Here is a 14,367-nt window from a genome sequence, read left to right on the forward strand (position 1 = left end):
TAAGGCAATGGAAAGAAATGTTTATTATTTAAGCGATAGATGACTCCTCATTGGATTATCATTCAACGACTAAGAGAAAATTAAAAGGACAAAGTTACAGGGGGGTTACTTACAGAGAAGGGAGTGTGTTCCCCACCCAGTAGCACCAATTAAAAAAAAATTAGGAATGGTGGCAATGGTTTCTTTATTATTTTTTTTAATGAAGAAAGAAAAAATACGTCTTTAAAAATCCAGGGGGGCATTTTTCATTCTCTTCATTTTTGTAAAAATCCAAAATAGCATTTTTCCAACATCTAGGGATAATCTCTCATTCCTGCTGTCCCCCTAACTGGCACCTCTGCTCCCACCAGCTGTGGTTTCATAATCATGAAATGAATACTGTCAATCAGAGATGGCACTGCCAGAAATTTCTTGCAAGATTGGGTATTTAGAGGGGATACTCTCCTGTAATATAACCCTGCAATTTTTCTCCCGCTTACTTCTTTGGCACAAGAAAAGTAAATCTTATCAAAAAAATTTTGAAGGGGTACGATTCTGAAGCAATCAATGGTAATTACGTCACCTAAAAATAATTGGAATTTAAATAAAATTATTTCAATGTTTTGTTTATGCTAATTTAACTCCATTAACGGGAGCTAATGAGAAACTCAGGCTAAAACAATTCCATCAAACAGGTAGGGCTACAGCATTGCAATGTACTTTCACCTTTTATATTTCCGAAGGCTCAGTATTCCACAAAGATTTTTCTTTAACTTACAGAAAAAAGAAAACTTTTTGAAAACACTATACAGTTCACCTCTTAAGAAGCATGGACCAAAACTAGTCCAAAGACTGTAACTGTTAACGTGGAGGCTTCGAATCCTAATATTTATTTATATTAACGTTAATACATGTTGGTTTTCCCAGACTCGCTACAGACAACAGATGCTCCTAGAATGTTCAGGAACTCTCATTGGATCATGAATTCTGAGATCTAGTGTGCTCTAAAACTTAAAAGCATGCGTCGTAACGTATCAAACTTTGTTTTATACCCCCCCCCAGGTTACCCTGATTTGGGAGTTTTGATTAAAGCACTGTTTATGGTAGAGTTCTAAAAATACATTTTTTTTTTGCGTTCTTTACTTTTTTACGTTTTACGTAAACTTTGTTTTACATTTTACTAATCATTTGCCGTTTCCTTTATTGCTAATTTGCACTCCTGCTTTGTTCCGCACGGGGTAAACTTTGTGAATTTATTACGTCTTGTCCAAACATACAGACAGAGGAGGGAGGGAAGTGTTTTTTTCTGGAAAATAGATGTTGTAATTTTGCCTATATTACTACTACTACTACTACGAACAAGTCATTACAGCACCAAGCCACCATTGGCCAACACAGCTACGCGAGCTACTCCTCCATCCCAATCTAGAGCCTCTCTTTTTAAACTTTCCTAAGAGGTTCCCACCCCATTCGGAGGCCACATGCTTTTCATTTGGCCATAGATGGCTACACGATAAGGACGATCTTCATCAATCTGTCAACCTTCTGCAGAATGTATCCTAGTCATCTCAACCTTTCTCTCATTACAGCCCCAGAAAGCGGGACTGGCCTACTTTTTTCGTACAGCTTATTGTTTGAGATATGGTCAGTCAGTCGGGTAGCCAAAACAATCTGTATGCTATTTCTCTGAAAAACTTTTAGCAAATCTTCTTTTGTTTATTTTGAAGCTCACACAGCCTTACCACAAGATTTTATACAAGAACCACACCTTGCCACTGGCATCTGATTTATTGCCTGTATTGGGTATTCTACATTTGCCTCTACCAAAAATATAGTGGATATTTCACCCTCCTCTTGGGCGTCTCATAGCCAAGTGTATGAGAAGTCATGTAAATTCAAAAAGTATAAATCAAGGAACAGAACAAACAAATTTCAGGTAATATATTTTTCCAGATGGTACTTGTATAAAAAAAAAAACCTCATTTTATTTACAATTACTTAGACTAGGCTATTGAATTTAGAGGACTTTCTAACTTACAATCCTAAAATTAGCATTTAACAAAGAATCCGATCAGATTCTAAGAACTTTCTATTTTCCTTTAGAGAAGGAAAATATAAAGAAATCCTTTTTTGTTGATTGGAAGAGATATTAGGGGATGAGGTGGTAAAGAAAACAACAATACAATTGATCGAGCTGATGGATATCAAACAGTTTGTGGTAACAAACTAAAAATAAGGAGCGACTCGGCCTAATAGTAACCAAAACTCTAACAACAAAATTTTGATAACAATGGATACATCAATAGAATTAGGCTTTTTATGTTGATTCTAAATATATAAGATAGATTGATTGTAATGTTTCTCGTCAAAAGCTGCGAGCCCAAGTAAGTATGCCTGATTTTCAAAAAAGGGATTACATCCCTAATTAAGTCAAGGAATCTTAATGAATATCGCAACATCAGGTTCAGCACATCAGATAACCCTACTGTAGAGAATAAAAAAGTCAATTAAAATCCAAAATAAATATCAATTCTTTTGAACCCTACTTATCATTACAAAATTATTTTTACTTGTCTCACTTTCCATTTGGTGACTCAATTTTCATTTTTCTCTGGGGGGGGGATTTTTCGAAAAGAAAAATCTATGTGGGGAATTTTCCTCGGGAAACGTTTCTGCATTCCTGGAAAAATTATTCAAGGAGGGGAAAACTGGATGATTTATAAAATGATCAGAAATTAAATTAAAGCATAAATTTGTTTTTAATGAAAGTATGCTAAGGAGAATTTTTCTGGTTGAATCATCCGTAAGAAACTTTTTGGGGAGGGTTTTTGAGTGATTAAAAAACTGTCTGGGAGGGTATTTCCCGATGCAGGAGGATTTTAAGCGATGGTAAATTTCCACGGAGGAGCTTTTCGTAGGGGGGGGGACTTCCCATAGAGGTGGAAGTGGATTTCTCCAGTATTATTTGAAAAACGCTCAGAAATTAAATTCAAACAGGCAAGTTTTTGAACTGAAAGTGAGGAATAGCATTGAATTTTAAAACGAACTGAAATTGTTCCATATATGAGGGAGTCTACCTTTTCCTTAATAGCTCACTCTTTACTCGAAAATTTGACTGTTTTTCCGAATTCATTAAGAAGGCTTCCTAAAACACAAGGGTCATTTTATTAAAATTACAAGTGATTTTAACAGTAGTAAAAAAACTTGCATGAAGACCAGGGTATTGAGGAGGAAGCACCCCTCTCACACACGGAATAATATCTGTTGGTCTTAAGTTTTAATGTGGCTCTTAGATTTCAGTTAAAGAGGCTTGTTTGTTTTCTTGAATGATAAAGCGCAGGGATATTGTTGCAATAAATATGCCTCTAAATAATGTTACAAATACAAATGCTATTCACAATATCGTAACTAAATGTCATTAGTTAGTTAATTCAATTTAATTAATAAGTTAAATTAAACCTTAAAAAATTAAAGAACATGAAAGGATATTAAATGAAAAACATGAAGTTTCTTTTAACAAAGTTTTAAGGTTGATGTTAAAAAAGATATGCGGTCAGGCGCATGCTTAACTTTAATTTATTGTAAAATAAAAAAGAAAAAAGCTAAACGACCATTCGAACCTCAAGAAAAACAAAATATTGCTACAATATAAACTGACAACCACCATTGTCTTTATAAATAAACTTAAATAAACCTCAAGAACCTCAAGAAAAACAAAATATTGTATAAATTGACAACCACCATTGTCTTTATAAATAAACTTAAATAAACCTCAAGAACCTCAAGAAAAACAAAATATTGTATAAACTGACAACCACCATTGTCTTTATAAATAAACTTAAATAAACCTCAAGAACCTCAAGAAAAACAAAATATTGTATAAATTGACAACCACCATTGTCTTTATAAATAAATTTTAAAAATAAACTGACAACCACCATTGTCATTCTAATAAGTTATTACCTAACTAGCTTTAGCAATTTTTTATTCCAATTAGATTAATCTTTTCAAAATTATAGCAACTTAAAAGCAAACTTGAATTTTTGGAGCCATCAAATGTTAATCTTTAATGCAATCAGTTTAGTTACACCAGAAATATGAATAAAATTGAAATGATTACAAATTACCACAGATAAGACGGAGACTTCAAACTTATCACCCATCCCCCATCTTCAATAAGGTGTAATATGTCATTTGCTGTTTTTATTAACTTGAGATCAATTTTCAGGAGTGTTATAAATAATACTAGTTATTATTAACAACTAATTGCGATAACAACTAATTAACAACTAAGAACGATAACAACTAATTGCAGCACAAAGATGCTTTTTTTTAAGCTTATACTCATTGAGCTTGAGCATTGAGCTAATGTGTTTAATACTAATTGTGTTTAATACTAACCAAGTTTTTAGCGAAAAAAAAACAATATTTTGATATAAGCAATTTAAAACATCTGATATACTTTTAATAATTTAAATTCGTTACTTTTTTCGTTACTGGTTTTTTTCCTTTTTATATTCATTCCATCATAGTACTTTCTGCTCGTCTTAAATTTGAACTCATCTACGAGCTGATTTTAGGTCATTTAGCGTTAATAGTACCCTTTGCGTTCTTTTGAAAGGCGAATGACAAAAAACAAGTACTGTAAAATTAACAAATTTTTATCATTCAATCTTTTTTTATTGGCCAGGGGTACCAATTGCCGACACGTAGAGAGTGTAAATCGTGCATATTTACGTACAGAGTGTAAATACCGTGTAAATAGTTATTAAAAAAAAAAAAATAACAGTAACTTGCTCAATGATAAAGGTCAATCTGAAGTTTTTCATATGATTCGTCAGCTATTTTTCAGAACTTCCCAGACGGATCAGGTTGCGCGAGCTTAGAAGCGATATTGAGGTGAGCAAGATTTGGTTGAAATGCAACATCAGGTTTGAGAAACACAATTAAAATTTTAAAATAGTTGTCAAATCACAAATAAAAATAGCACGGAATAACACGAAGATAATTCTTGCTATATAAAAATTATGCAATATGTTTAGATTTACCAATAATTTCCTCCGTTTCTTCTGAGGTCAGGACATATTTTTCTAAGCTGACGTCCAACCTTCTGAAGAAATTACTGAAACAAAACTGTTTTATCAGCCAAATCCTTGCAGTGGCGAAAATGTTTGAGTTGAAAATGTTGAGTGGCGAATTGTTTTTGTTTATAAGTTTCCTTAGGAAAAGTTTGAATAGAAAACAGCAATAAAAAACTGTATTGTACGTTCTTACTGTGCGTTCTAAGTACACCCTGAACGTCATGCCAAATCAGGCATGCCATTTCTGTCCTAATGTTAGACATATCAATTAGGATTATAGGAATATAAAATAATTACTTGTACTGTCTGTTTTCCCCGATGGTCCGAAAGAAGTATGGATACTTATCGCGATCTGAAAAGAACGATCCCTCGGCACTATAGCTAATAACAACGGTACGAAAGTGTTTGGCGACGCCAGCAATAGGTTCAACAGTATTGGAGCAGGCAGGACCTACAACAAAATTAATACTTTATTAAAACAAAAACAAATTAATAATAATCAGGACCTTAATTAAATTAATGTTAATATTAAATTAATAGAATTGATAATTAAAATAAGTGAATTAATTAACATAGAATAATATAAAATAACAGATATAATATTATTAATATAGAATAACATAAAACAATAATTAAATCATTCAAAATTAATCGTTAAATTAATCTTTAAATGTTAATATTAAAATTAATATTAAAACAAAATTAATTAATGCTAAAGCAATAATATATATTTGACAAATTATATTCTTATATTAACTACTAGAATAAATCTCTTATCTTAAAGTTTCATCATAATCCTCAACACTAGACTATAAACTCATACCCTCTGCATATGATCTCAGGGTAAACCACCCCTTGAACAACTATAAATAGACATCTTAATGTTTGTTATTGACCTCAGTTAGTGTAAAGTAGCTACCTGGATAAGTAAGAACAGCCTTCTGTTGAAAGAAAGTGTTAATGGCAATAAAGAGTAAGAAAAGGACTATCCTCCATAAGAGAGAGAGTAACCGTAGGTTTGAAAATCGTAATTTTGAAAATATATCTTTCTTCATAAACCCATGTAATAAAAGAAAATAAAACACGTAGTAAACGAATATAATTTTTACGCTGATCAAACAGTTCGTGGTAACGAACTGTAGTAAGGAGCGACCCGGCTCAATAGTAAACGAAACTCTAAAAAACGGAATTTCAATGCTAAAAGATATATCAAAAGAACCAGATTTTTATGCTGATTTTAAATATATAAGTTTCATCAAATTTAGTCTTTGTCATCAGAAGTTACGAGCCTGAGAAAATTTACCTTATTTTAGAAAATAGGGGGTAACACCCCCTAAAAGTCATAGGATCTTAAAGAAAATCGCACCATCGGATTCAGCGTATCAGAGAACCCTAAAGAAAAAATTTCAAGGTCCAATCTACAAAAATGTGGAATTTCGTATTTTTTGCCAGAAGACAAATCACGGGTGCGTGTTTATTTGTTTTTTTGTTTTTTTTTCCCCAGGGGTCATCGTATCGACCAAGTGGTCCTAGAATGTCGCAAGAGGGCTCATTCTAACGGAAATGAAAAGTTCTAGTGCCCTTTTTAAGTGACCAAAAAAATTGGAGGGCACCTAGGCCCCCTCCCACGCTCATTTTTTACGAAAGTCAACGGATCAAAATTTTGAGATAGCCATTTTGTTCCGCATAGTCTAAAACCATAATAACTATGTCTTTGGGGATGACGTACCCCCCACAGTCCCTGGGAGAGGGGCTGCAAGTTACAAACTTTGGCCAATGTTTACATACAGTAATGGTTACTGGGAAGTGTACCGACGTTATCAGGGGGATTTTTTTGGTTTGGGTGTGGGGTTCAGGGGAGGGGGCTATATTGGAGGATCTTTTCTTGGAGGAATATTTCATGGGGGAAGAGAAATTCAATCAAAAGGGCGCAGGACTTTCTAGCATTACTATAAAAAAACAAACAATGAAAATATAAACATGAAAAAGTTTTTTCAATTGAAAGTAACGAGAAGCATCAAAACTTAAAACGAACAGAGATTATTACGCATATGAGGAGTTTTAAAAATACTTTAGCATAAAGAGCGAGGTATTTAGGAGGAGATAAATACTTCACTCTTTATGCTAAAAATTTTTTAAGTAATTTCAACTATTTATTCTACGGCCTTTCTGATTCAGGGGTCATTCTTAAAGAATTGGGACAAAACAAGATTTAGTGTGAAGAGCGAGGTATTAACGAGGGGACCAACCCCCTCATATATCATGAAAAGAGAAATCACCAATGCTACAGCACAAACACAAAAAAAAAAAAAAAAAAAAAAAAAAAAAAGAGACAGAAGGAGAAAAGGAAGACTGTTTTCCTAAATTAGTGATTAATATAGACCAGCACTTGAATGAGGCCTTAACCCTACTCATCCATACAATCACATAGGTCAAACAGCATAGCCACACACAATCAACCATAAAGAATAATCCATGGACAGGCAGTCATGTCGTCAATAAGTATAAGTCGTCATTTACCGAACAATAGAAAAAATAATATAGACAAATAATTCAGAGGCAACACCCAACATAAGGGCTCATCAGGAGAATACACTGGCCTATATAGGGTTTCGCCACTCTAAATTCTCTACCCAGCACAGTGTTGTGGCTACCACAGAATATCCATGGCATCCCCGCGTCAGGTATCACCCCCAAAATACATGCCTATGAAAAAAAAAAACAGCAAATGTAAAACAACCAAGTAAAACCAAAACAAGCTTATCTTGTTAATATATCCCTCTCTTTAGCAACAATAGGTAAACTAAATATTATAAATTTTACCAAATCACAAATATTAACACATTGCAAAAAACCTGAATGAACTAAACAATTATAGAATTCATCTTTACCATGTGGCTAATTTTTTAAAAAATCTGCTCAATTAGAAACACAATTCAAAATAAATGGCGCTGTGACAACATTTCTCGAACCTCCGAAATTAGTTAAAAATTTCTTTAAGTATTTCTAGATAATTCTTTTGATATTTATTTAAAAGTTCGTTATAATGAAAACTAAATTTTTTAAATTGCCAAGTTAATTTATTTGCAGAAAAACCTCTTGATATCAATTTTTGGCTTAAGATTTTACATATAATCAAAAATATAAGAATATAAAAGTTTGTTACGTAAGTTAATTCTTAAGTTGCGTATTTTTTTACTAATAAAAACGTTCGTTAAAAATTAAAAGATCTAGTTGCCTTTTTAAGTAACCGAAAAATTGGAGGACAACTAGGCCTCCTTCCCCACCCCTTATTTCTCAAAATCGTCTGATCAAAACTAAGAGAAAGCCATTTAGCCAAAAAAAGAATTAATATGCAAATTTCATTTTAATAATTTATGTACGGAGAGCCAAAATCAGACATGCATTAATTCAAAAACTTTCAGAAATTAAATAAAAAAAACAAGTTTTTTGAAATGAAAGTAAGGAGCGACATTAAAACTTAAAACGAACAGAAATTACTCCTTATATGAAAGGGGTTTTTCCTCCTCGACGCCCCGCTCCTTGCGCTAAAGTTTGATTCTTTCTCGCAACTCTACTTTTTAAAACAATAAAAAACTTTAGCGCAAGGAGCGGGGCGTCGAGGAGGAAAAACCCCTTTCATATAAGGAGTAATTTCTGTTCGTTTTAAGTTTTAATGTCGCTCCTTACTTTCATTTCAATAAACTTGTTTTTTTTATTTAATTACAAACATAGTCACGAATCAAATGAACACAGCAGAAGGGGAAGAGTTTTCGAGCTCGTACTCCAGCCAAATCCTTAATATTTTAAGTTTTTTTGTATTTCCTTCTAAAAGCTTATTTTGCCTATCTGTTTAAATAACAATTAATATTGAAAAAAGTGTTCTCAGATTAATTGCTGAAAATCAAAAGTAGATCAAAGGCAGATACCTGTATTAGTAAAGCACATCGTTCTGCTACTACTACTGCTACTGCTACTACTACTGCTACTACTACTACTACTACTACTACTACTACTACTACTACTACTACTTTTACTGCTACTACTCCTACTACTACTACTACTACTACTACTACTCCCACTACTGCTACTACTACTACTCGTACTATTCCTACTAATAATGTAATAATCCATACTATAATACAACACAATGCCGTCAATATTCAATCTTATGGTAAACCATCAACTGAAAAACCGAACAACGTTAGTTTGATTTTGTAGATAAAAATAGATCTAAAGTAGATCAAAAGCAGATTTTGCATTAGTAAAGCACATCCTCCTGCCGAAAGAAAACATTCATAGTAATGCACAGCACGCTAAGAGCTACCTCCGTCAACGGTCAGTTTAAATATTTGAATTTTGAAAACAATACATGCATAAAAAGATTCCATTTTTAAGCTGATTCCAAGTAACTGAAATTATTCAGTTGGTAGTTACCAGTCACGTAGAAATAGAAGAAAGGGGGAGAATTTTTGGATTCGTAACCCACCCAAAGTCTCAAGACTCTTGTGATTTTTCACAACATTTCTTTTAATTTCTTTGTAATTAGCTTATTTTGCCTCTGAAAATATTCTTAAAAAACTGTTGAAATAACTCCGAATCTGTATTAAAGGGAAGGGGGCAGTATCTAAACTCTTGCTTATTGTGAAGCTATATTTGTCTTGAACAGTCTCGGAAAGAACTAATAAAATTAAAATGCATATTTGATACATAACAATAAAATTGTTGAAAAATCATCAGTTCAAGATATTATTTCATTTCAATTTTCATTTTCATTTTCAGTGCTGTAATAACTAGTAACGAAAATATTTGTAATACAACTCGTTTTAAGTCAAGCGCCAAAGACGCAGTAGGCTTTAGACTTTTATCGGAAATAATTAATAAAATTAAAATGAATATTTGATACGTTATGATATTAATTTTTAAAAGATCATCAGTTAAAAATTTTATTTCACTTTAATTTTATTTTCATTTTCAGTGCTGTCAAAACTGGAAAAGAAAACATTTGCAATACAATTCCTTCTAAGCGAAGCGCCAATGACGCAATAGACTTTAGACTTTACATTTATGGAAGGGGGCAGTATCCAAACTCTTGTTTGTGTTCTTGTCTCGTTGTGTTGTTTTGTTTCTATTCATTTTAGCTTTAATTTATTCTTTAGTAGTAATTTTTGTTCGTTATGAGTTTGAGCTACTGTTTCTATTTCTTCTAATCATAAGTTTAATGTGGCCTTTACTTTTCTTTAAAGAAGTTCTTGTTCGGAAAGTTTTTAATTAATTTCTGTTCATTTTCGATTGCCAAACTTTCAGATTTTCAAAATTCCATATTTCAAAATAATTTTAATTCCAAAATAAATTAACAGCTTTGCCAAGAACTAATAAAATTAAACTGAATATTTCAAATTTAATGATATTAATTGTTGAAAGCTCACCAGCTCAGGATTTTATTTAACTCTGGGACGGATTAGACCTTTGACAATTCAATCCGCTCCTTTTTTTGCAAGTTTTTTGGAGAATTTCCCAAAACTTGGAGATAGTGAGAGCCACAGGGCTTACTGGACCGATCGGTAAATCTTGGCCTGGTTTCACTTTAATTTTCATTTTATTTTCAATGTTTTAATAATTACAAAAAAAAATATTTGTAATTCAATTCGAATTAGTAAAGCGCCAAATACACAGTAGGCCCTAAGAGCCTTTCAGACAAAGAATTTGGCTTATGTTTTCCCTACTTCAGACCGGCCATCTGACGGATTGCAATGGAGCTTACGGTCAAAAGAAAATTACCCGCAGTGTAATGTAAAAAATTACGCAATTGCGGGGCTTAAATTTGCTCAACTTTACGTCAACAGAAACGTAGAAACAGAAAAAGCCAAGACAGATAGTCTAATTGAGTGAGAGGCAAATCTGGCATAAGCCCTTATTAGAATTGTATAAAAACGATGTCACTTCATTTGTCTCATTTCATCTTGGTCTATCTTGGTCTTGGCCTATCTTTGGTCTATGTTTTACATCTACGCGTTTTACCAAAATTGTTTCAGAAGCTCAAAGAAGCTGTAGTCGAAGAAGTTTTCAAAAGAAAGTAGATGAATAAGTAGTCAGAAAGATTGTGAAAACCTGCGAATGCAATTGCATTTTTTTGGCACTAAAATGCAATTTTGAACACTTTTGAAACTTCAATTTTCTAACTTTTCTAAACTTCAAGCTTTGTTTGATCAAGTTTATTCATTTGACATCAGACAAAATTATGCACTGTTATGCATACTTTCCTATCAGTTTTTCATGAGGAGGGCTGACGGGTCATTGATTTGGTGGGGAGATATAACAAATCCCTCAAAAAGTGTTGTTTATATCAAAGTATTTTTAATTTTCTGCAAGTATTTGGACGAATATAGAAGACGGCCATGGGGAGAGGAGGTTTAGATTAAACTAGGTTTAATCCGTCTTATCCAAATCTATGGCCTTTTGTTTCTATTCAAATTTCGTAATACATCACAAGGGTTTCATTTATTCTTTTCTGTTTCATCTTAAAGCCATAGAACTAATAAATAAAGGTTTTTTTAAGATTATAATAGTAAGGGTAAGGCAAACATCTTCCTTACTATAGCCGTTTCAACATTTCTGGATTTATCAAACAGTTCATGATAACGAGCCGTAAGTAGGGAGCGGCATAGCTCAATAATAACCAAAACTCTAAAAAACGAAATTTGTATACCAATAAAAATATCAAAAGAATCAGTTTTTATGTTCATTTAAAACATATAAGTTTCATTAAGGTTAGTCTTACTCGTCAAAAGCTACAAGCCTGAGAATATTTGCCTTCTTCTGAAAAAAGGGGGAAACGCCCCTTAAAAGTTATAAGATCTTATCAAACCATCAGATTCTATGTATCAGAGATTTCTACTGTAAAGGTTTCAAGCTCCTATTTGCAAAAATTTGGAATTTTGTATTCCACATCACAAGGGTTTCATTTATTTATTTCTGTTTCATCTTAAAGCCATAGAACTAATAAATAAAGGTTTTATTAAGATTATAATAGTAAGGGTAAGGCAAACATCTTCCTTACTATAGCCGTTTCAACATTTCTGGATTTATCAAACAGTTTATGACAACGAGCCGTAAGTAGGGAGCGGCATGGCTCAATAATAACCAAAACTTTAAAAAACGAAATTTTTATCAAAAATATCAAAAGAATCAGTTTTTGTGTTAATTTAAAACATATAAGTTTCACTAAGTTTAGTCTTACCCGTCAAAAGCTACAAGCCTGAGAATATTTGCCTTTTTCTGAAAAAAGGGGGAAACGCCCCTTAAAAGTTATAAGATCTTATCACACCATCAGATTCTATGTATCAGAGATTTCTACTGTAAAGGTTTCAAGCTCCTATTTGCAAAAATGTGGAATTTTGCATTTTTTGTTAGAAGAAAGACCACAAATGCGCGTTTATTCCTTTTTTTCCTAGGGGTGATCTTATTGAACAGATGATTCTAGAACATTGGAAGAGGACTTACTTGAACGAAAATTCAAAGTTCTATTACCCTTTTTAAGTAACAAAAAAACTGGTGGGCAGCTAGCCCCCCTTCCCTGCCCGTTTCCCCCAAAATCGCCCGATCAAAATTCTGAGATAAAATGACACCCCCAGCTCCTGGAGATACTTCTTAAAGTTATAGAATTTGTCCATTGTTTACGTATAGTATGCCTACCTGTTATTGGGAAGCCTCAGACATCTTCCGGAGGCGGGTTTCCAAGGATGGTTTTCCTTGTGAAAAAAGTTTTTATTTCTTGTCCCAATTTTCTAAGAAAGACTCGTGAAACACAGGGTCTTTTAATTAGTAAATTAAATAAAAAAAAAAGTTTTTTTTTAGCTGAAAGAAAGGAGCGACATTAAAACTTAAAACGAACAGAATTTACTCCGTATATGAAAGAGGCTGTTCCCTCCTCAACGCCCCACTCTTTAAGCTAAACTTTGACTCTTTCTTTCAACCGTAATTTTCAAAACAGTAAAAAACTTTAGCTTAAAGACCGGGGCACTGAGGAGGGAACAGCCCCTTTCATATATGGAGTAATTTCTGTTCGTTGTACGTTTTAAAAAACCTTATTTTTTTTATTTAATTTCTGAACGTTTTTGAATTAATGCGTGCTTTGATTTTGGCTCTCCACACATGAATAATTAAAACAAAATTTGGATATTAATTTATTTTTTTGGCTAAGTGGCTTTCTCATGGTTTTGACCGGACGATTTTGAAAAAAAAAACAGGAGTGGGGGAGGAGGTCTAGTTACCCTCCAATTCTTTGGTTAGTTATAAAGGCAACTAGAACGTTTAATTTTTTACGAGCGTTTTTAGCAGTAAAAATATATGTAACTTACAAATTAACTTACGTAACGAACTTCTATATTCGTATTTTTTTATTACGTATATGAGGGGGTTCGCCCATTCGTCAATACCTCGCTCTTTACATTAAAGCTTAAATCTTGTCCCAATTCCTTAAGAATGACCCCTGAATCAGAAAGACCGTAGAATAAATAGTTGGAATTACTAAAAATTCTTTAACGTAAAGAGCGAGCTATTATGAGGAGGTGAACCCCTCATATGCGTAATAATTTTTGTTCGTTTTGGTTTGAATGCTGCTCCTTACTTTCAGTTGAAAAAACTTCTTTCATATTTATTTTTTCATTATTTTGCTTTTTAAATGCTGTAAAATCCTGCGCCCCCTTCATAGAAATTCTCTTCCTCCATGACAAATTCCTCCATGGATAGTTCCCTCCACATAGCCCCCTCCCCTAAAAACTCCCCCCAACCAAAAAATCCCCCTGACAACGTCTGTACTCTGTACACTTCCCAATAACCATTATTACATGTAAATACTGGTCACTGTTTGTAACTTGAAGCCCCTCCCGCGAGGACTGTGGGAGAGTAAGTCGTCCCTAAGGACATAATTATTAGATTTTGACTATGCTTAATAAAATGACTATCTCATCCGGTGACTTTGGGAAAAATGAGCGTGGGAGGGGGCCTAGGTGCCCTCCAATTTGTTGGTCACTAAAAGGGCACTAGAACTTTTAATTTTCGTTGGAGTTAGCTGTCTCGCAACATTCTAGGACCACTGGATCGATACAATTACCCCTGAAAAAAAAAAACTCGCATCCGTGATCTGTCTTCTGGCAAAAAAATACACAATTCCACATTTTTGTCGATAGGAGCTTGAAACTTCTACAGTAGGGATCTCTGAAATGCTGAATCTGATGGTTTGATTTTTGTTAAGATTCTATGAATTTTAAGGGGTGTTTCTCCCTATATTCTAAAATAAGGTAAA

At 33.1% G+C, this 14,367-nt stretch overlaps 1 protein-coding gene across 3 annotated transcripts in view; it reads right to left on the minus strand.

Annotated features, from left to right (window-relative positions):
- The window catches only part of LOC136042185 (uncharacterized), a 440,431-nt gene that overhangs the window by 117,916 nt on the left and 308,148 nt on the right, over positions 1 to 14,367 (minus strand). For all 3 annotated transcript variants that reach the window (XM_065727116.1, XM_065727115.1, XM_065727117.1), the window contains one exon: positions 5,358 to 5,511. In XM_065727116.1, coding sequence (XP_065583188.1) covers positions 5,358 to 5,511 — 154 coding nt within the window. The remainder of the gene's footprint in view (positions 1 to 5,357; positions 5,512 to 14,367) is intronic.

This window comes from Artemia franciscana, unplaced genomic scaffold (assembly GCF_032884065.1).
Source record: "Artemia franciscana unplaced genomic scaffold, ASM3288406v1 PGA_scaffold_74, whole genome shotgun sequence".
NCBI classification, from domain to species: domain Eukaryota; kingdom Metazoa; phylum Arthropoda; class Branchiopoda; order Anostraca; family Artemiidae; genus Artemia; species Artemia franciscana.